General features: G+C 44.5%; 1 protein-coding gene and 1 long non-coding RNA gene across 2 annotated transcripts in view; one reads left to right on the forward strand and one right to left on the reverse strand.

Moving 5' to 3' along the window:
- The window catches only part of LOC309438404, a 105,957-nt gene that overhangs the window by 24,991 nt on the left and 58,701 nt on the right, over positions 1 to 22,265 (reverse strand). The window lies entirely within an intron of this gene.
- The window catches only part of ELP3 (elongator acetyltransferase complex subunit 3), a 103,124-nt gene that overhangs the window by 16,430 nt on the left and 64,429 nt on the right, over positions 1 to 22,265 (forward strand). Inside the window, exon 8 of the mRNA XM_082049709.1 lies at positions 21,122 to 21,283. Within this exon, the coding sequence (XP_081905835.1) occupies positions 21,122 to 21,283 (162 nt within the window). The remainder of the gene's footprint in view (positions 1 to 21,121; positions 21,284 to 22,265) is intronic.

Below are 22,265 nucleotides of genomic sequence, written 5' to 3' on the forward strand. Positions count from 1 at the left end.
AGGGCCATTAGGAGAAGTGAGCGCTGAGGCACCAGGGAGCCGCTGGGTGCCCGCGGCCAGTGTGGGGGATGTTTGGAGGCTTCAGGGGCACCCACAGCCAGTGTGGGGGTGCAGAGAAGCTTCTAGAATGCCTACAGTCAGATCTGATCAGCCAATATAAAAACGGGACTCTCGTCGAGACTCCGCCCTTTGTCGCGGGTCTCTTGGAGTATGAGCAAGATGCTGCCTCCAAGAGCCCCCCCGGGATGGAGACTCCGCTTGCCTCGCCGCCATGGGGTGAGTAAAACTTCTCGCAGGATTGCGAGTATATTTATACTTTCCGTGCTCAATACGAGCACGTGTAAAATTAATCCTCGCATAATCGCGGGTGTATTTTCCTTCCGTGCACATTTGCACGCGTAGTTTCTGTGCTTAATACAAGCACGTGTACTTTCCGTGCACATTTGCACGCGTAACTTTCCGTGCTCAATACGAGCACGTGTATAAATTATTTCCTCGCACAGTCGCGAGTGTATTTTCCTCCCGTGCTTCCACATAAGCACGTGTAATATTCCGTGCACATTTGCACGTGTGAGTAAATTAACCCTCGCAGGATTGCGAGTGTATTATAAATTAACCCTCGCAGAATCGCGAGTGTACACTTCCCGTACTCACTACGAGTACGTGTATCTCTTTAAAAATAATCCCACACCGTGTTCAGGCAGGTGTGTACTTCTCCGGGACTCAGGGACGGCTCCAGCATTGTTTTGGGTGAAGCCATGTGCATGCACACTGTGGACCGCCTGTTGTATTAGTTGCTGCCCCTTAATAATTTTCCTCAACTGATATCCGAACCTGTATTCAAGTCACTTTTGGAGTGCTAAAACCCTGTTTCTCACCGGTTTAATAAAAGTTGTTTTGGACCCTGTTGTCCCTTAAACTAACCTCGGGGTGCCTCTGTGACAATCACAAAGCTGCAAACCCAGCAGTGCCTACATGAGAGAAATGATGTGGGATGAGGAGTGGTCAGTCTCAGGGATGTGGGGCACTGCTCCAGCCAGTTGCTGCTGAATAAGTAAGGCTGAAATTGTGGTTTTAGAGCCAGTGGACAGAACAGGAACTTCATGGGATGGCTCAGAGCATCCAGGCTTGGTTGCTGCTTTAAACTGTTTCCAGGTAAACTGGGCAGCTGACTTGGAGGATGTGAAGAACTCCCTTTATATCTCTATTGATAAAACGGTGGGAGATCCTTTTTGCGTGAGTGGACCTGAAGTGAGTGAAGATTTTGAGTTTTATGGATGCATGAATAGAAGATGAGTCTAGAAGTGACCATATTTACATAACATGAACTCACCAACCAAATGTGTGATCTTTTTAAAAAGCTAAACCGCCAGACTTTCATAACGACCCTGTTGCAAATGGAGGAAGGAAATTATTTCCCCGAGAAAGTGTTGCTGGTCTTTAGTGTTTCTGTAGCACCTCCCTCTTGAGGTAATAAACACTTTTTAGACTATTCAGGCAGAAGTCTTTGCTTGGGGTGCTTTGGTGCGCTTGAGAAATAAGTTGGCCAAGGAATGAATGAAGAATTGCAGAGCCAGAGGGGATTTTTGTTTTGCAAAGAGTGTGCGAGGAGATTGAGAAGTTTTAATTTCTAGCTGCTGAGAGCACCACGTAGGAGAGTTGTGTGCGCTTCTGGGTGCCTGCAAAGCAAGGTTGTGGACTTGGCGATAAGCTTCTCTTCTTTAGGAGGAGATTTGTAATTACTGCTAAAGAATTGCTATAAGATTTTTCTCTCTGTAGAAATAGGTCTTTCTCCAGGAGTTGTTCCCATCAAGCCAAAGTGTTGGCTTGATTGCTGCCGCCTTTGCTCTTTCGTGAGGACAGTGAACCGAGAAGGTGTAAAATCCACATGTAAATGAGAATTGCTGCTCCCCATCATTTTGCTCGTCTCACCTGACCCGTGAGTCACTGGAGGTGTTGGGTATATTTAACTGCCACCGTGACTCACCGCTTCAAAGAGATGCTCAGCCCGTGGAGCGGAGCCAGGAGCTGACTTTTAATGAGCGAACGAGGCCAAAGGAGAGCTTGCCCGTGTGGAGAAAGGTGGGTGTCGGAAAGGTCCCCCCAGGCTACGCGCCCGTGCGCCTCCTTGGACCACAACGCTTCTCTTCGTCTATTTAAAAATGCACAGGAATTATTTTTTAAATTCTATTTTAACAGCATCGCACGTTGCCTGATGTTCAGTCTGGTTGTAAATCACCTTAATGGCAAAGTAAGAAGGAGATAAAATAGCTGGAACCTCATGTTTTGCAGTTCAAGTATCTTGTGCATCTGAGATTTATGTGACAATATCCAGGTACGCAGCAGACATAACAACTATTTCCATAATAGATCTGTAATCCGAGACTAGTTCGGCCTTACATCCGCTCATCAGTCGGTTCTCTCTTAAAAAGCTCATTTTCCATTTGCATCGCGTGTTGAAGCCCAGAACTCGCAGAGGCAAGCGCTGTCGGCGCCTTTGATTCCTGGTGGAGAAATTGCAGCTCCTAATACCGGCTGACACCACGGAAGCGCCTTTTTCTTCGGGCTTGTCATCGATTGCTTCTGCCAAGCGTCCTTTTGTGTTTTAGCTTTGGCCTCTGCTGGGCTGGTGAGCAGGAGGCGACGCTTCCTGCTGCCACTAATGTTTTCATCACACAGGAGGAAATTTCCTTTCGATATCCCAAAAGCCGTATTGATCTCTTGGCAGGCGGTAAGCACATAGATCCAGCTACTTTAGAGCCTTCGCTAAAGGATGAAACACAGGTTTTAAATAAGCGCCGCTTAGGGCTGGATTGTTGTGTGTCCAGTTTAAGACCTTTTAGTCCATCTGAGGAAGGAAAAAACCCCTGGGCGCTGGCGATTTCAGCAGCAGTTGGTTTGATACATGGAGCTCCTGACACATTTTAAAACCCAGCTGGAAATGGCTCTTCTTGAACACACCAGGTCAGAGCAACCCATGAAAAATGTGTTTTGTGTGGTTATCAGCTGATATGTTTTCTGGAAAGATCGTTATATTCTTTTTCTTAAATACCCACATTAGGTCTCATGTATCACTAATTTTTCTAGTATAGAACTACAGTGATTGCGAAGGTTGACAACTAAGCAACTGTGAATTTTGCTTTCCAACAGTGAGCAGTAAACCTCCTTTCAAAAGGTCGCTCTTTATTGTCAAAGTTGAAGTCTGTTTTACATTTCCCAAATCATTCTGTAGGAGTTTTGCTGGAAGACGCAGGTTTCTGCGGGTAAGTCTTGTTGCTGCCACTGCTGTAATTTTCCCAAGCTTGAGCCCAGCTGCTTGACTTAGGGCACAGACCTGCGATGAAGTGACGCGGGATAACAAGTGGGGACATTATGCCTGTGTGGTCACAGCTGGCTTGATGTATATATTTAGCTGACCCCACTCGTGAGAAATTCTACTGTAAATATAAAGGATAGATTTGATCTTTACCTTGTGGTTAATATAGCCAAAGAAGACGCTCTCCAACAACTCAGCTGGCGCGATTGACATACGGTTGCTTGTTACGCTAATGTATCTTAATTGTGCTTTCTGAGTACTAATTGTGACTCTCGCAAAAATAACCGAGAGCTTTGACTCACCAGCTCCAGTGATTCATGCTGGGGCGATTTAAGAGGTTACTGTTCTCTTTTTATCTACCTCAACCCTCTGCTTGAGGTGACCGCTCCTGAAACAGGCGCCTAAACGTAGTCGGCCACCCTTCAGCTGCTGAGTTCACCCCGTGGCAAATGAACGTCACCTGGAAGGGATCGTGATTTAAGAAGAGACGCCGCTTCTCTTTCTGCGGGAAGCCCGGCCTTGTTAAATCGCCCCGTTACAAATTGCCGGGATTTGATAGTCAGATCTCACCTTCCGACTTGCCGTAATGAGTAGGTGCTGTGACAGGTACTCGTGGAGCTCCGGCACAAACCGCTCTAATTGCTGCCTTGAGCTGCTGTTCTAGCGGTAATTTGGGCAAACCGGGGTGTGCGGGGACTTCGCCGGTCCTGTGTCCCCTCCTGCGGCTTCTGGCAGGGAAGGAACTGAACAGTGGGCGGCAGAAACATTGCAAATTGCTCCGGCTGGATCCATCAGAGCTTTTCTGTCAAATCCCTCGGGACATCTGACCAGGCAGTGATTCTTCTGTGCCAGGCAGGAGACCGCTGGCTATTGTTTTAGTGCCAGATCATTTGCAACAGATTCTGCCTGAATTTTGGGTTGTTCCAGCAATTTGGAGACGAGCTCCTAATGTTCCAGAGAAGCAGGCAGATTTTTCTTTGTTTCCGGCTTTGGATGAGACTCTTCCATGGTGCAGGAGGCTTGTTTGCCATTGAAATATTTTCGCTCCTGAGTGTTTACCCCTAAATACCCTCAGTATGGATAAAGTCTTTCCATGTCGCAGAATTTGTAGAAATTTACCCCAAAGCTGGCTGGCCTTTCTTTCTGTTACTTTTAACTTGCTTATTTTCTCCAGCAAGCCCAACTTTTAGCCGCTGAAATATGTGTTATTTGGAAGAAATGTAAGTGAAAGTCATTTTATTAGATCCTAATCTTGTTACGTGTAGTTGCTCATTTTTTTCCCTCCTGCAGCTATGGGAGGTGATTGCCTATCCAGTTATCTGTCCTGTTCAGTATTTCCGCAGCATTTTCTTCTCTATTTGAAATATTCAGGTTTGTGATGACTCAGGAAGGTGACGATGAGGAAGCCATACCCACGTGTTTCTTTACATGTGCAACAGCACATCTGATATTACGTGACTTTAGGTATTTTAAGGTGAATGCTGGAACCAAATACGTCTTTCTCAAAGGTTTATGAGGTGATAGTGTGTTTATTCATAACAGGAATTTGTGCTACACCACATTTACCATATCTGTAAATGCTGTTGATCCGTATTTTATCCTGTGCTGGTGGAAAGCATAATGGCCTTAGCGGTCATGACATTGTCAAAGCTAAATAATGAATTTCAGTGCCTTTTTTTGTATGTTTTCAGCAAATTACTGCTGAACACCTGCCAAAGGGAATACTTTTCGCATTTTTGCTGCTTCACTGCTGTGCGTGTGTAATTTGGCAAGCGTAACAAGTTCTCCGGTGACCTGCACTAAAATGTTAATGGTAGGATGGGATCTGAGTGGTCAACTGGGACCAGTAACTGGAGCTGGAGTTTTATTCACGGCTTGGTCACCTGTATGAATATGAACCTGCCCTGCTGATTATTCGGCTCTAGATCAAATGGTGCTCATGATCCAAAGGTGTTGTCACAACGAGACGGTGTGAGATGCACTAAATAAGCTTTCTGGGTTAATTTCCTCCCTGACACTGTGCTTTACAGATGTACTGTTGTATTCTGATTTTTCCAAGTGGGCAGAAGACAAACATTACTGAGTTCTGTAAGGATGCAAACAACCCTAGACTGATGCTCCCGTGCCCTGGAGAGCCAACATGGGACCTCCGCTACCTATTTTTCCCCTTCTTCCAGCAGAGATTGCTTTCCAACCCAAATTAAAATGGGCTGGTAGAAGAGTGAGATGCGCTTTATAGTTCCCTCAGCTGTGCTGTGCTTGCCTCATTGATATTGTAAACTGAGATCTGCTGCCTTTCAACAGCGCTAAATTAATTTGAAAGGAAAGTAATTTTCTAGTAACATGGTGGGTGCAGTAGGCATGCAAAAAAAAAGAGCCAGGTTGAATTTGAATTTTCACGCTTTTATGGATGGATGTGGTTTTTCTGTGACTGTTTCACGAGTGCTGTGCTGGGCAGAGACTATTCGCTCTCTCTACAATGTTTTGCAGCTCCTAATGTGCTCTGGGTCGTGGTGACTCCTCATGGCCCATCGGTTTGCAAAGCCAAGTTCTCAAAAGCTGGAAGTGGCAGAGCTGGGGGCGTTTGTGCTGCTTAAATTTGGTCACCCCCTGTCTGGGCCTTGGATTATACGGTTACGTATTTTATTTCTCTTTCTGCAAGAACTTGGACTGGTTTGTCTTCAAAGATAGATCATGCACTCCTCTGAAAACTCTAAAATTAGTGAGAAGGACCTTTGTTCCTTTGATATTTAATAAACAAGAGTCACCTTTTCTGAGATGTGGTTCAATGTGTGGGTTAAGGCAGCTCAGTTCGGGTGTTTCCCTGTGAACCGGGTGCCTCAGGCCAGCGGAGATGTGGTCAGAGGAGCCCAGAGAGGGATCCGGCTCGTAGGATCATAGAATGACGAGGAGTCAGAAATCACAGAATCATTTGGTTGGAAGAGACCCTCAGAATCATCGCGTCCAGCCATAACCCAATTCTAGCACTAAATCATGTCCCTAAGAAACTCATCTAAACGCCTTTTAAACCCCTCCAGGGATGGTGGCTCCAGCACTGCCCTGGGCAGCCTGTTCCAATGCCCCACAGCCCTTTGGGGAAGAAATTGTTCCCCACATCCAACCTCAACCTCCCCTGGCGCAACTTGAGGCTGTTTCCTCTTGTCCTATCATTGCTGCTTGGGAGAATAGACCAACACCCTCATGCTGAAGCAGGAACCGGTGCTGGGGTTGGCTCTTGACCAGGCACAGGAGACAAGAATGTCAGTGTTTGCATCCAGGAGCTGCACCCAGAGTCTTGGCTCGAATTCAGGCTTGGGCCAGAAGTATTTTCTTCTTCATCTCTGACTTCCAAGTAGCAAGAGATAGGACAAGAACGGCCTCAAGTTGCACCAGGGGAGGTTAAAGTTGGATGTGGGGAACAATTTCTTCCCCAAAGGGCTGTGGGGCATTGGAACAGGCTGCCCAGGGCAGTGCTGGAGTCACCATCCCTGGAGGGCTGGACAGACGGACATGAGGTTCTCAGGACATGGGGCAGTGCCAGTGTTGGGGGACAGTTGGACTCCATGATCTTGAGAGTCTCTTCCAACCAAATGATTCTGTGATTTCTGACTCCTTGAGCTCGTGCTGATTTTTGATGCACTGTCACTTTTTCCAAGATACTCCAGTTTCTTCCAGCGTTGGTTCTTGTTCCCATTCTCCTTTCCGGGTCTTTGCTTCTCCCCACCTCTAGGAAGACACGAGTGGTCACTCATGGTCGTGCTCTTCTGTGTCCTCTCTGGTGTATTCGTCTTGCCAAAGCCAAGTTGGGCCATTTGTGGGGGGTTGTAGCCATGATAGGAAACATTTGGCTTCAATATTTGGCAGGAACTTGCTCCTTGGGACCAACTGGAGCTGCGGGGGATCAAGGCAGTTTTAAGCTACTGTAGCAGCTAAAGGCTGAAATACTTTTCCAAAGCCTGGTCACTGCTAAAAGTTAAATAGCTGTTGGCACCTTACACTGTGTTGGAGCTGCAATGGACGGCAAATGGAGCAAGAGAAATGGCACCGTCTGCAAAAAGCTTCTTCCTGAGCGCGTGGTTTTACAAGCACGGAGAAAACAGGCGCGTGTATGTTTGTGTAGAACTTTTTTTGAGATTATATTGCAGCTTTATAGATGAGGGAGTTGCTTTGGCGAGAGAAGAAGATGAGCTAAAGCGCAGCTTTTCGCTGGCAGTTTTGGCTGATGACTGCTTTTTATTAGCTCTGTTTATAATTTTATTGACACAATTTCTTTGTTTCCTCAAAGCAGCAATCAAGCTGTTCTTCCTTCCTCAAGCTAAATGTTTATACCGGAGTGTCAGATGGGGACAAGATGAATCCTGTTGATGTAGATGCAGAAACTACAAAGCCAGGTCTTTACTGGACACTGTCTTTATTCTACAATAACTTCTAGGGCGGTGAGTTGTGGGAACGATATGCAGCACTGCAGAGGTGGTTATTTTCTTCAATAACAGCTGGTTGTTATTAAGAATATGCAACTTTCCTTAGGCCACAGTGAGTCAATAGCAGAAGTGAAATTGGAACTAGATTGTTTTAAAAATACATATAAGTCTCACCTAGCGCTGACTCAACCATAGCAAGAAAACCTTGAGCTTCAGTTTGGATTTAATAAGAGACTGTCATGTCATTTCTTTTGTAATTTTAGATATAAGGATTTTTTTCTCCTGAATCCCTTTTTAGCCTGCATCTCTAACTACATATTGACTGCTCCGTGGTAAACTGTCTATATAATTATGACCTAATCATCGATCGCATTGACTTGACAACAGACATTTAAGTTGTTGTTCTCTCAGGTTTCCCTGAACTCAATTGCGCAGCAAAAATGTGAGAATCCAAGGGCAAATTTTGGGCATCTCCTGGTGGAAGTTTGATAACAGCCTTTGTTTCGGTGTCGCCGCCGTGACATGGTTTGTTGTGCGTGGGATGTGTTATCTGCCTCCGTGCACTTGGATGAGAAGAGAAAGGGACGTAGAATAAAACCTGTCCTGTGGGAACAGCCGATATCGATTGCCTGGTACAGCTGGAATTTAACTAAAGGTCAGATAAAATTGTACTGGAATCCACAGAAGGGATGGCTGAAATGGGACTAAGAGCTACTTCTTTTTAGATTTTTATATTGCTTGGTGAAAAGACACCGGAAAATTGACCAAAATGAAATATTAAGCAAACACAGCCTGCAGCTTGCTGCTTTTCTCCCCTTGAAATACTGGGCGGGTTAAGCCACAACGCTGCACAGAATTGATGCTTAAAGCAAAGTGCAGGACTCTGTATTTAGTGTTTATCCTGAATTACTGGACAGAAATCCCCAAATTGTTACTGAGAAATGCATTTGATTCTCTCTAAAACTTTATAGCTTAAAGTATCACCAATTTTCTCTCACTGTGCTGAGCATATTTTGTTTCCAAGCTTTTCTTTTGCACTATAGGCTGACAAACAGCTTTGAAAATAATACAGTTTGGGGTTGATAACCCTCATGCGTGGGTTCTTTTCTTCACTTCAGAAGTGACCTGTGTGGTTTGGGTAGCCTGGGAGTGCATGTAATTACTTATAAACTGTTTTATTTTCTTAAAAGGAGAGGAGCTGGGTTTGGCATGGGAATCTTACCCTATTTTTATAGCGAACCCACAACCTCGTAGCACCTTCAACCAACCCATCGTTCCATCTGCGTGCGGCTCATCCATCCGCTTGTCTTGGCTGCTGGAAACTCAAGCTGGTGGTGCCTTGGACTGGCTGCATCTTCCACACATAAGATAGATTGGTTTATTATTAGTATTTTTTTCTGGCATCATATATTAGTCTGAAATTTCTAGTGTCTGGCTCGTGGTGAACGCAAGAGCGTACACTCCGCATCTAATAGGTTGAGTATGGGCTTAAGACGTGGACATTTTACAAGCACTCCATGTTTTTTCTTTATTCAGACATCTTGGAAAAAGTTGCATTTTGCTGCTTTGTTGGACCTCAGTTGTCTTTATTAGGATAACAGGTTTGGGTTTCTTTACCTGCTAAAAACCCGAACCACCTCCCTCTTTATGGAGAATGAGTATAGAGAGATTCTTTTTTCCATAGGACGCGTTTTTCATCTTACGGCAGATAAACTCCTTTCCTCTAGCTGCTTGAAACGGGATAATATTTCAGCAAAACATCTAAGTTGTAGTTTTCTTTTAATCATTTGACACAAATATATAACTTTACCCGGATTTCCAACAATAAGGTCCTTCTCCAAAGCTTTTTCAAAGATTGTGGGAATAAGAGGGAAGACTTTGCGTGCATAAATAATTGAAATAAATTAGGAGAGGGAATAAATTATCAACTTAATACAACAGAAAACAGGTGTCCCAGAGGCATCTGTGCTGCAATAGGTGGTCTTGACCATGCGGTTGTGGGTGGTGAAGGGGCAGGTGAAAATCAATGTAGATACAGAGTGATGTGGATAAGAAAGATTTGTCCTTATTTTACTACAGGACTGTGATCTCCAAGTTGGCTGATGCTGCTCAAGAACAAGATTTTCAAGTTACAGTAGATGACTGTGAGAAACACAGACTCGATGCTTGGTGTTAGTTAAAAGACCCAACTCAGTGTGAGGGATTATAATGAGGGAAATAGGGAGCAAACTGGGAAATATTGCTATGCTGCCATGTAATTCAGCAGTGCCTTCACAGCTTGAACCTCTGTTCAGTTCTTCCTTTTAAAAATAAGTGAGGGAAGAAGGAAAATTGTACTGCGGAACCAGGGAAAAATATTTGAGGGTGATATAACAGAGATTTATGAAATTCTGAGCAACATGGAGAAGACAGAAGAAGGATAAACGTTGATTATTTTCTAAAGCACAAGAATTGGAGCTGTCAGGTGAAATGGGGAATAAACATGAAGGAGGCGTTTCTTTGTGTGGTACATAGTTGGGCTGAGAGGTGATTAAATACATTCCAAGGGAAAATATCCACTGAGAGCTGGTAAATCCTGAAGACACCTACTAAAGATATCACCTCTGGCTCAGGGAGTTGTTGGAGAGGAGACAGCTGGCAACTGAGAGAATATTCAAGGAAAATACGGCTGCTGCTTGTCCCGCTCCTGTTGTTCTAAACATCTGCAACCAGCTTTGGGTGGATGGGATGTTGGGTGAAATTTTAGAATCCCAGGCTGGTTGGGGTTGAAGAGACCTCTGTAGATCCCCCAGTCCAACCCAGCTGCTCACGCAGGGTCACAGAGCAGATCACACAGGTGGGTCCAGGCGGGTTTGAATGTCTCAGAGCAGGAGACTCCACACCCGCTCTGGGCAGCCTGGGCCAGGCTCTGGCACCTCCCAGCAAACAAGTTTCTGCTCATGTTCACATGGAGCCTCCTGTGTTTCAGTCTGTGCCCGTTGCCCCTCACCCTGGCGTTGGGCACCACTGAACAGAGTCTGGTCCATCCTCTGACACCCACCCTGACATATTGATCCCATTGATCACATCCCTCTCAGCTTCTCTTCTCCAGCTCAACAGCCCCAGCTCTCTCAGTCTCCTCATCACAAAGATGCTCCAGACCCCTCAGCATCTTTGTGTCCCTCCGCTGGACTCCTTCCAGTAATTCCTTGTCCTTCTTCACCTGGGGAGCCCAGCACTGGACCCACAACTGCAGATGGGGCCTCCCCAGGGCAGAGCAGAGGGGGAGGAACAACCTCCCTGACCTGCTGCTCACACTCTTCCTCATGCACCCCAGGTCCCATTGGCCTCTTGGCCACAGGGCACATTGTTGGCTCATGGTCACCCTGTTGTCCCCAGAACTCCCAGGTCCTTCTCTGCAGAGCTGCTTTCCAGCAGCTCAACCCCAACCTGTGCTGGTGCTGAGAGCTGTTCCTCCCCAGCTGCAGGACCCTGCACCTGCATTTGTTGAATTTCATTAGGTCCAAGTCCAAACAGACCTGTGGACTTTCGCTGGGTAATGTTGGTGTGTTTGTGGATCGTGTGGGTCTCTTGTTCCACCTCCAGACCAGGTTAGTTTGATGTGGTGCTCCAGTTGCTATCTGAAGACGTTTTGGAGACTTGGGTCTCCCTGACCCTTGCTGCGAAGAGGCTGATACCTTGTGTCGCTGCTTCTGCTCTGGGAGAAACATGAAGACTTGGGTCTCCAGAGCCATAGTTTGGCTGTGCTCACTGGGACGGGTTTGAGAAAGGCAGGGGGCTGAGATAAGGGAGGAGGAGATCACAGAATCCCAGACTGGTTGGGGTTGAAGGGACCTCTGGAGATCATCCGGTCCAACCCACCCGCTAATGCAGGTACACCTAGATAGATTGCACGGGATCGCGTCCAGGCTGTTTTGAATGTCTCCAGAGGAGGAGATAAGCATTCTCTGGCCCATATTAGCCTGGTTTCAGCTTTTTCCCCTTAAACCTTTAGTTTTGACAGAGATAGGTAAAAAAGAGGTTGCAACACAGCTCCTGTTAGAGCAACACACACATTTTTCTTGTTTGAAATATTTCACTCTAGCATGTGCTTATTCATCCCGGTGCTTTCAGTTATAGCTTGCTAATAATTTATTGCTGAAACAAAAAAGCCACAACAGTGTTATCTGTATTGCTCTTACCTTGAATTTGATGGATGGGAGCTTAGAAAATATGCCTGCACTGCTAGAAGGTCCTGTCGCGGTTTTCTGTTCACTCTGTCCTGTATCCTTATTTTTGCTGCCCGAGCTATGACAGACCTTTCCAGGCCTGCTCAGATGTGCTCTGAGAACAGGCGCTGATTACAGCTTGTTGAAATAATTACGCGTTTATTAGCCCAGCTCTGTCCTGGCTGTCGGGAACAACACGGTCCCTCCAGCAAAGCTCCAGCCTCCTTGCCCAAAGCTCCTTTACGTGATGTTGCTCTGTGGATGATATAAAAATAAACCAAATCACTCCGCCACCCCCTCCCCTCTATGCTCAACGTCATTACCTCCTTGTCGTTACAGCCAGGCGTTTAATTAGTCCATGCAAATAGCCCTGCTTTGATTAGGCCTGAAGTGCGTTCGCGTAACCGCGCTGCTCCTGTTCGTGCTGTGCTTTTTCTTCGGAGGGTTTTCAGACGTCGGATCCATTCATTGTGGTTACAACTTGGTAAACAAATTAAGAAAAAGAGAAAACTCCTAAGTTCTTGGGCTTTTTGCTTCAGAATGAATAGTTTTGAACATAGATCCTATCCTGGATTTCTACACCGAGTGACACAGCGGGAGGGAGCATAATTATGGATGACTTATCTGTTAGTGACATTTCACCAAAAAAAAAGAGAATTTGTTCTTATCTTTTAGCAGGTATAAGTAACATTACTTTGTCAAAATCGAGAAATTATATTTTAGTCAATAATTGACTGTAGTTTAAGTAACTGGAAGTTTTTCAGTATTTGAAAAGCGAACCTTGGGAATCTGATGCTAAGAAACCAAAGCAGTTTGTTGTACTCCTGGTACTGGTGATAAAGAACATACTGAACTGTTGTAATGAAAAGGGAGCAGTACAAAGCCAAATAACTGGCGTTTGAGCTTTCAGAAATATCTGCTCTGGGCAGTCATCAAACACGCATCTTTTGAAATATATTGGATGAGTAAGATGCCACCTGTTCTGTTTACTAGCAGGAAATTGTAGATATTGAATTAATTATTGGTAGCTGTGTTTCAGAGATTGGTGTTGTGATAAAGCAGAGCTATTAGAGATAAAGAAGGAGAAGGTCATTTAAGTAACAGGCGAGGATGTGGTACGTAGGATACTTATGTATTATAGCAGCAGTTTCCTCTTCAGAAACCCATGGTGTAACTTTTTGTCTTAATTTCACATGTGTAGACATTGTTGTCTGCCTTGAACACCTGTAACTGAGTTACCACGCTCCTTGTAGTCAAGGGCACAAAAAGGTTTTTTTCAGGATGTCAGACTTGTTTGAGATGCTGGATGTTCACAGACATAGAATCACAGAATCGTTTTGATTGGAAAATACCTTTAAGATCATTGGCGCCAACTGTTAATCGCACACTGCCAAGGCCACCTCTACCCCATGTCCCTGAGAACCTCATCTATGTGTATTTTAAACTCCTCCAGGGATGGTGACTCCAGCACTGCCCTGGGCAGCCTGTTCCAATGCCCCACAGCCCTCTGGGGAAGAAATTGCTCCCCCACATCCAACCTCAGCCTCCCCTGGGCAACTTGAGGCCGTTTCCTCTGCTCCTGGCGCTTGTTCCTGGGGAGCAGAGCCCGACCCCCCTGGCTCCAAGCTCCTTTCAGGCAGTTCAGAGATCAGAAGGTCTCCCCTCAGCTCCTGTTCTCCAGCTGAACCCCCCAGGTCCCTCAGCCGCTCCATCACACTTGTGCTCCAGCCCCTCACCAGCTCCGTTCCCTTCTCTCCACTCGCTCCAGCACCTCAAGGCCTTTCTGGAGCCCTCAGGTGGTTTTGGTGCCCCTGATGCCGCCATTTTGTGTGTGAGGTGATCCCACCACCCCTTGGGCCGCCATTTTGAGCCCTGAGGTGATTCTGATGATGCCATTTTGTGCACTGAGGTGCGGGGCCCAAAACTGACCCCAGGATTCATGGTTTGGCCTCCCCAGTCCCAGCACAGGGACGGTCACTGCCCTGGGCCTGCTGGCCACACCAGTGCTGGTACCAGCCAGGATGCTGGTGGCCTCTTGGCCACCTGGGCACACACTGGCTCATGTTCAGCCGCTGTCACCAACACCACCAGGTCCTTTTCCACCGGGCATTTTCCAGCCACTTTTCCCTGAGCCTGGAGCTCTGCTGGGGTTGTTGTTCACAATGTTAAGGCCAGGAACCTTCTCCTAAGGACTCCTTTGGTTGCTTGTTAAAATTCTCATTTTTCCCACCCTCCACCACTTTCCTCTTTCCACAAGACTCCTGGCACCTCATCTAAGGCAGGTTCGGAGCTATTTTGGTTTTTGGTTTGGGTTCAGGCTAAGGGTAGGTGAGCAGCAGTGCCTTTCTTTTCCCAGCTAAGCTGTGACCACTTATTGTGATGTGTTTGAGTGTGGAGCACCACATTTTGTGGGAATTGCTGCTGTTGGATGATCCGTTAGCAACAATGGTGATCAAGTAATATGAATATTTTCATAATTTATTCTGTCCACCTTCTAGATGGTTTTCTTTGGCTTTTGGAGTAATGTTCTGCAGGCAGGTTTTTGGGGACTGTTGCGTTGGGTGAGTTGTTGTAGATCCTTCCCATTGTCATCCCAAAACCAGCGTTTTGTCACGTGGTGTGTGAAAAAGCCAAGTTGTAGCACACCCAGATGAGATATTGTTTATTACAGAGTTGTGCAAGCCTGGCTGCTGGAATAAAGCCAGCACGCCAAAAGGAAAAGTAGCAGCCATTATATACAAAGTCTTATCACTACTCAGGGCAGTCCTAAGGAGCCAGTTGGTTGCACATCTATATACTGGTTCCATAATCATTTTAGCATATAACAAGCAACATTCAGCTAAAGGACACTTGGTCCAGCGGTCTCGAGGCAGATGTTAAAGCAAGACTCAACTCATTGTGCGGGCTTCAAAACATCTAAAGCTGCAAAGTCAGGCTCTCTGATTAGGTGATTTGCAAGTCGCCCTTATCTTTGTCAGACTGACCTAAAACTGAAAAGATTTATGTATTTTTATGTTAGCAATTGCAGAACGGATTCATTCTTTTAAGTGATAATGGCAACACCATCTTTCTATATAGATGGCAACACCTAAATGCTTCTTGCTCTTTCTCTTTGATGCTGCCTTTGAATGGTTTCTACTGCTTCTTGTGCCTTTTTCTGCTCTTTTGTCTCCTCATTACGTCCTCTCCTCCTCTGAAACCTGTAAAACAGATAAACAGTTCAAAGCCGTGTGATTTATGTGCTGCACATGCACCATTTTAACCCATCTACCTCATTCTTATAGTTTTATCTTTTCTGAGCTTGTTGGGATGCGTTAAGTCTTTCTGTTTTGTTTTGGCATCGTGGTGCTCTGGTCCCATCCAGAGAGTTTGGAAGCTGCTGTAGGATGGATTGTAAATAATGGAGTCTTTGATGTTCAGGTCTCATGAGACTTTCATCTGTAGACCAAAGTTTAATGGAGAGTGAGCAGATGCTTTGGTAAGTGAGTTGTTTCATGCCAGAACGGTGCTGTCTGCTTTCTCTCTAAGTGAGAAAGTACCTGAGACCCCGAGTCAAACTGGTGGAGATGTAGGTGCCTTTTTGATCTGAAAAAAAAGAGCTGATTTTGGAGGCAGAGCCTGATTTGAAGTCTGTTTAATGTACCAGCTTTCTCTGAAAATTCACTCAAATATTCTCTAATGATGAAAACTAATAATCTTTCCTTTATTTCTTCCTATTTGAGACATTTCTGTAATCACACTGGAAAAACCTGACTTCACAGTAGCTATGTCTGTGCAAATCTTAAGGTTTCTCTCTATCTCATTTCCTTCGTTTCTATGGCTTAACATCTATTTTATTTGCATAATTCTCCTTTGCAGTCAGTCCATTATTGAAATTGCCCCACTGTCATCTTGTTCTATACATTTGCCTTGATTTCTGATTAGTCTTTTGATGATGTGGAGTTACTATTACATGTATTATATATAATTACATGTATTATAAATAACAAATAAGACTGTTCCAGGGAAGGAGGAGAAATACTGTAAGATGTTTATTACTGCTGGAGAAGGTAAAATCCATCTCCACACTCAAGTTCCAGAAGAAAGGCACAAAATAAATATTAATATTAATGCCAGAATGAACCTGGAAATCGGGTGAACTTGTAAACACAAGACCATCACAGGTGGAGTTTTCAACTTGGGTTCATTGGATTTCTCAGGGCTTTCTATATTTTGCTTCTTTCGGTCTTCAGTTAATAATAGTTTTGGTTGCCTTGGTCATCAACAAGGTCGTCTTAACCTCTTGTGGCAGAGTATCCTGAGTCATCCTCTTCAGAGCTCTAGATATTTGCTTTTCAGGCTCTCTGCCTAGTTGGATAGAGCCTGTTCCCTCTTTGTATCTTCGTATTCCTGCAGGATATGTGGCTAGATGTTTGTTGTTTTTAAAGATTAAAAGAAGGCAAATCCATCATCTCCATTATCATGATAAGTCACTGTATCCTCTGAGTGAGCTTAGAGGCTTTTATAGAGAAATGGAGTATAATATGCATAAACTTCTGCAAAAGAATTGACTTGGTACAGTGAGATATTTTGACATTAAAAAAAAGAGACTAGAACAACATGTCACCCATTGCATTGGTTTGCAAAACAGGCATAGCAGAAAATGATTGTCATTGACCTGAATGATTTCTAATAGGATTCTGCTGGTTTTGCCTCTGGGCTTTGTGTTAAAACAGTAATTTCTGAGGGTTGGCAGGTGCCATCAATATTGGAGATGGGCAAATAAGGGGTAAATCTGTATTCCATAGGAAGCTGTGTACAAGCAAGCTGTGTACTTCATTATGGGAAAATGTAAAGCTGTTTTTCTAGGAAGGGTGCAGGATTCTATTCTGAGAGGCAGCGAAATATCTAGAAAATACTTAGGAGTTAAGTTGCATTATCATGAGCTTTCTGTATGATTCAGCAGCCAAATTACCCTTGACTGTATAAATAGTGGAAAATTGGATAGGAATAGGCAAATCATATCCCATCTGGATATAGCACTGGTGTCTCTGCAAAGTTCTGTGGCTGTTTTTGGTATCAAAGGCAACAAGAAGAATGCTTAAAAACTGGAGATAGTGCTATGAGAGGGTATGAAAATGATGTAAGTATTAAAAAAAGATGCATTTAATGAACAATATACAAAACTCTTTGAATCTAGTCTGACACCCTGATACCTGCTAGAAGGGCAACATGGTGGAACACAGCTCATTTAGGAGATTTCCAGAGTGTATATTGATGATATTTTGAAATAGTTGGCTTATCCAGTGCTTAGGGGAGGTATTAATATTTCATGGGATCTGCTACTCTCAAAGAGCTGGTTGAGGTGGGGATTTGGTCTTGGCTGGGATGGCTCTGAGAGGGTAGAACTTAAGGTCCTGAAGGATGCAAGTAGCAGAATAAAGATGTCAGAATTCAGGACAACAAACTTGAAGCATTGAGGGATGCCCTGAAAGGTAAATTAACCCAGGTGAGTTTAGCTGATCTTCTGGGACAACCTCCTCAAGTTGCAAAGAGAGTTCATGTGAAGGAAACCAAGCAAGCACAACAGGCTTTGCTTACTGGAGAAGTCCTGGTGGAGCTCAACCAGGAAAAAAGGAGTTTGTGCAGAATGTGAAAGGAGATGTGGGATGCCCAGGAGGGAGACAGGCAGAGGGGACGTAGGAAACCTTAATCAGAGTTGAAACTCAGAGGGATTATTGGACAACAAGAAGGACTTTCATAGATACCTTGTCAGCAAAGAAAGACCAAAGAAAATGTGGATCTGCTGGATAAGGCAGGCAGTTCTGCGAGGAAGGATGTGGGAAATGGCTGAGGTGTGCGTTGTTTCTTTGCTTTGGTCTTTGTTTGCAAGATCTGCCCTTGTTGGGGACCCTTGTTGGCTGCCAGTTTGGGATGAGAGGTTGTACCCATGGCAGAGGATGGTGTTGGCACCACCGTCAGGTTGTACACGTGGAAGGGGAAGGGTGAGTCAGCTCCATGTCACCTTGGAGAGATCGTGACAACCGAGAGGTCCCCAGTGGCTGGAAATGTCATGTCTATCTTCAAGAAGTTGAGAAGGAGACCTCCAGACTGGTAAGTCCTTGAGAACATCATGGAACATGTCCTTGTAAAGGCTGCTTCCATGGTCGGGAAGGTGGCCAGGAGGACTCAGCAAGGATTTGCCTAACTGACCTGCTAGAAATGTGGGAAACCACCGTAATAAACAATACCTCGTCTCTGTGTGCTACGGTTTGGCTTTTTTCCGCACATCAGGTGACAGAACCTGGGTTTCGGGACGACATTTCCAGTGGGCGGTTACGATGAAACCTGTAAAAAGTAGATGTGCAAAGTCAGGCTTGAAACAGCCCATCTCCTATAAATTGTTACATAAATCACTGATTAATAATAAAAAAAATTGACTTGAAAACTGCAAATCAGGCTCAAAGATCTACTTCTTCAACAATAAGAAACAAAAATAATCAAAACCAAAATGTTACTCTTAAGCACACATCCGTTTGTCTTTTCTTTTTCTCTGTTGGCTGCATAATATTAATCAGTACAGCTTTTCTGGGTGCTGTTTGGTAAGTCCTTCCATAAACATCAGGTTATGTAAATCTAGGACAGGTTTTAATTCGTGTCTACCTCTGGTGCTCTGCATTTGGCTTCTTAACTTACAGTCTTTCAATTTGTGCCTGTCCTTAGTTTTAGTAGTAGGTTTCCAATGAAACAGAGTTGCTCATTTTGCAAATAGGAAAAATGTTGAATATCCAAATGAGTTTAAAGTTTGAAAGTAGACAAAAACCAGAAGAAAAGTCCAATTTCTTGTTATTTATTCAGGAAAATGGTGGAGATATGTTGTCAGAATCACCTTCTGGGGAAGGTTGACTATCACACACTCATTTCTTTGTCTTTTTTCCAATTAGTTGAATCTCTAGGCTTTATTAAATATGGACCATGCAATTCAAGCATTTATTTAATGTTGATAAAATAGAGTATAAGACGGTGCTTTATTGGCTCCCCCTGAGTCCTTGGGAGAGCTGGAGATCGTGATGCTCAAACTAAAAGTGTCACATACAGAGGACGGTGGGTTGAAGAGACTCATGACTTTTCTTGGAAATGTTGTATTAATTACTTTATCTGTTTCAAGCTCATTTTTGGGTTGCTTTTCTAATTACCATTAAGACACACTTCTCTTTATGGCATAGAGGTGGGCAAGACAATTCTACCAGCCCTTACACCAACCTGAAATCCTGTTGGTACCCTTAGTAAATGTCATAATTAAGGGTCTGTTGGCATTTGTCTTATTCAGCGTTTTATATCTTGGCCATAAATTTGCTTGTGGGGTGGGGAAGCATAATTATTTTGGCTCCCATCATTATTTCTGATTACAGGTGTTTAATATTAACACGCACCCTCTGGCACGATGGGCGAGTTTTCTGGCGACCTCCCCCCCTCCCTTCGCTAACACTTCTCTCTTTAATTTTTGCAAATGACATCTTTAAGAATGAGCGGTTTTAGTTGGATGTTAATGAATCACACGTTGGCGATGTTTTCCTTGACGTGATAAACAATTGTTCTGTTAATCTGTCAGATTACTGAGCCACAAATGAAATGTTTTATGTGTTTTCTGTTGCTTTCTGTTTTTTTTTTTTAACAGTGCTTATTTTGACATCCATTACAGCCTGTCCCGCGAATATCCTGCTCTTTATATATCTTATGCTCCAACAGTTTGAAGGGCATTAATATTTTTGCTTGTAATTCTGAGCCCACGTTTTTTGGGGGGGTTTGTGCTTTTCTTTTTGGTGGTGTTTGTGTTGTGGGTTTTTATTTGTTTCTCATTGTTTTGTTAGTTCATTTTGGTTTTTTTTGTCATATTAGATGCTCTAAAGTAGACTCAGAGCTTTATTTTGATTCCGATTTTTCCAGCTCTCCGGAGCTGGATATCGGATGATGAATCTTTACAGAACACCTGAAAAAGAGCTGAATTCAGTCATCTTGGTCATTTTGGTGTGCAATATTCTTTCGGGTACCAGCACAACCCTTACTCAAGGTGTCCTCTTTCTAGCAACGTTTAATATTAATACCGAGATCTCCATCATTTGGGACCATTAAAGAGACTGAAATTCCTCTCACACAGTGGCTGTTAATCCTGCCCGCATCCCAGTTTGGGGATTTTCCAGATTCTCTGCAGTTTCAAATGGTTTCAAGAGAAGAAATTTCCTCCTTCCAGCTGTAAATCTTTTCCCCTCTGTTACACAACCACCATGTTCTGCAGAAAAGATGGTCAAGTGAAATGATTCCTACATGGAAAGTAACATTATCCTTGCTGATAGTGTTGGAAATGATGTTGATCGATGGGTTTATTTGGTTCTGGATAGCTTTGGATTCCTTTATTCTTTCGTTTTACTCTCGTAGGTCAATAACTTACCATTTGTCATTGGTAGGTCTTTCTACTCGCTGGAATAATTAGTCTCTGTTAGACATCCAGTGATAAATGGGGGGAAAAAGGTTAACAATGAATTTTGTTTCAGCATTAGACTTCAATGAAGTTGCGAGCGTGCCGCTTGCTCACAAAGGGAGGGATTTGTGGCGTTTTTCATAGGCTGTGTTGTACATTTTATTGTGACAACGCAGCTGGATCTTGTCCCAATCCCTGCAATTTACCTGAACACCCTGAGAATCAAATGAAAAAGTACCAACTACCCCAAACTGTCCCTAATGGGAGATCCTGGGTTATCATCAGGGTGAGGGCGAGTGCTCAAATCACCTTTGCTTTATCCCCCAAACCAAGCACAGTTTTCAATGCCTACTCTGACTTTTCCGTCTGCCCAGGCTTCATTTCCAGATGATGAGAACTGAAGGCTCCATCTGGTCCAGGAGCATCTTCATAACAAGTACTATTTAAAAATAAAAGCCTTCAAAGCTGCCACAGTCTAGTTCTCTTCTATCCAAAGCAAATCCCAGACTTGTATTCATGTATTTGTGCATCACTTCACCCATGCGTTGCCATAAGATTGAAGACACCCTTGCTACTGGGGTATTTAAGGTTTTTCACCTCCATTTTAATTCTGGTGGTGACGTAGAAACTCACATGGAGAAATATTGGACACTGTTCGGAAGTGATTTGTGACAACTTCACGATATTAATAGAGGATGTTTTTTTGGTTTTTTTGCAGGTATTCAGAACGAAGCCTGACAAAATGTGTCGGGATAACCATAGAGACCAGACCAGATTACTGCCTGAAGCGACATTTGAGCGACATGTTGTCCTACGGCTGCACGAGGCTGGAGATCGGGGTGCAGAGCGTGTACGAGGACGTGGCCAGGGACACCAACAGGTGAGGAGGAGCCCTCAGGGGAAAGCTGAGCGTGGTTGCTTTCTGGAATTCCAGTTTGTTTTGGCAAATAGGTAGAAGCCTGGACATGTTAGTTTAGCCACCCAAAACTAATTTGGTATCAATAATCCCAGAATCCCAGAATGTCAGGGGTTGAAGGGCCCTGGAAAGCTCATCCAGTGCAATCCCCTCATGGAGAGGAACACCCAGATGAGGTTACACAGGAAGGTGTCCAGGCGGGTTGGAATGTCTGCAGAGAAGGAGACTCCACAACCTCCCTGGGCAGCCTGGGCCAGTGTTCTGTTACCCTTACTGAGAAGAAGTTTCTTCTCATATTTAAGTGGAACCTCTTGTGTTCCAGTTTGTTCCCATTACCCCTTGTCCTGTTATTGCTTGTCAGCGAGAAGAGTCTGGCTCCATCCTCCTGACACTCCCCCTTTCCATCTTGATCCCCATGAATGAGTCCCCCCTCAGTCTCCTGTTCTCCAGCTCCAGAGCCCCAGCTCCCTCAGCCTTTCCTCCCATGGGAGATGCTCCACTCCCTTCAGCATCTTGGTGGCTGCGCTGGACTCTCTCCAGCAGTTCCCTGTCCTGCTGGAACTGAGGGGCCACAGCTGGACACAATATTCCATAATATTGATTTCCAGTTGTGAACTGTGGGGTGTCCTGTGCAGGGACAGGACTTGGACTCTATGAACCTTGTGGGTCCCTTCCAATTCAGGACATTCCATGATTCTATGATAATGATTCTATGATTTGCTTTCTGGAACACTGTTGAGGAGCATGTCTTGACCTGTTCGCTTGAACACCCGTTTAACACTGAATTTGAAACATTGAGCTCATTTCCTTGCTGTGTGGCCACATGTCTGTTAAGAAAAACTAATAAACTGCCCTGGCTTCATGGATTTCTTTGTGATATTGTGTAGAACGCAGCTTGAGAAAATTGAGTTATTTGTGATGTTTTATTTTAAACTCTTTTTCCGGT

The sequence above is a fragment of the Streptopelia decaocto genome, assembly GCF_964273445.1.
Source record: "Streptopelia decaocto genome assembly, chromosome: 3".
NCBI classification, from domain to species: Eukaryota; Metazoa; Chordata; class Aves; order Columbiformes; family Columbidae; genus Streptopelia; species Streptopelia decaocto.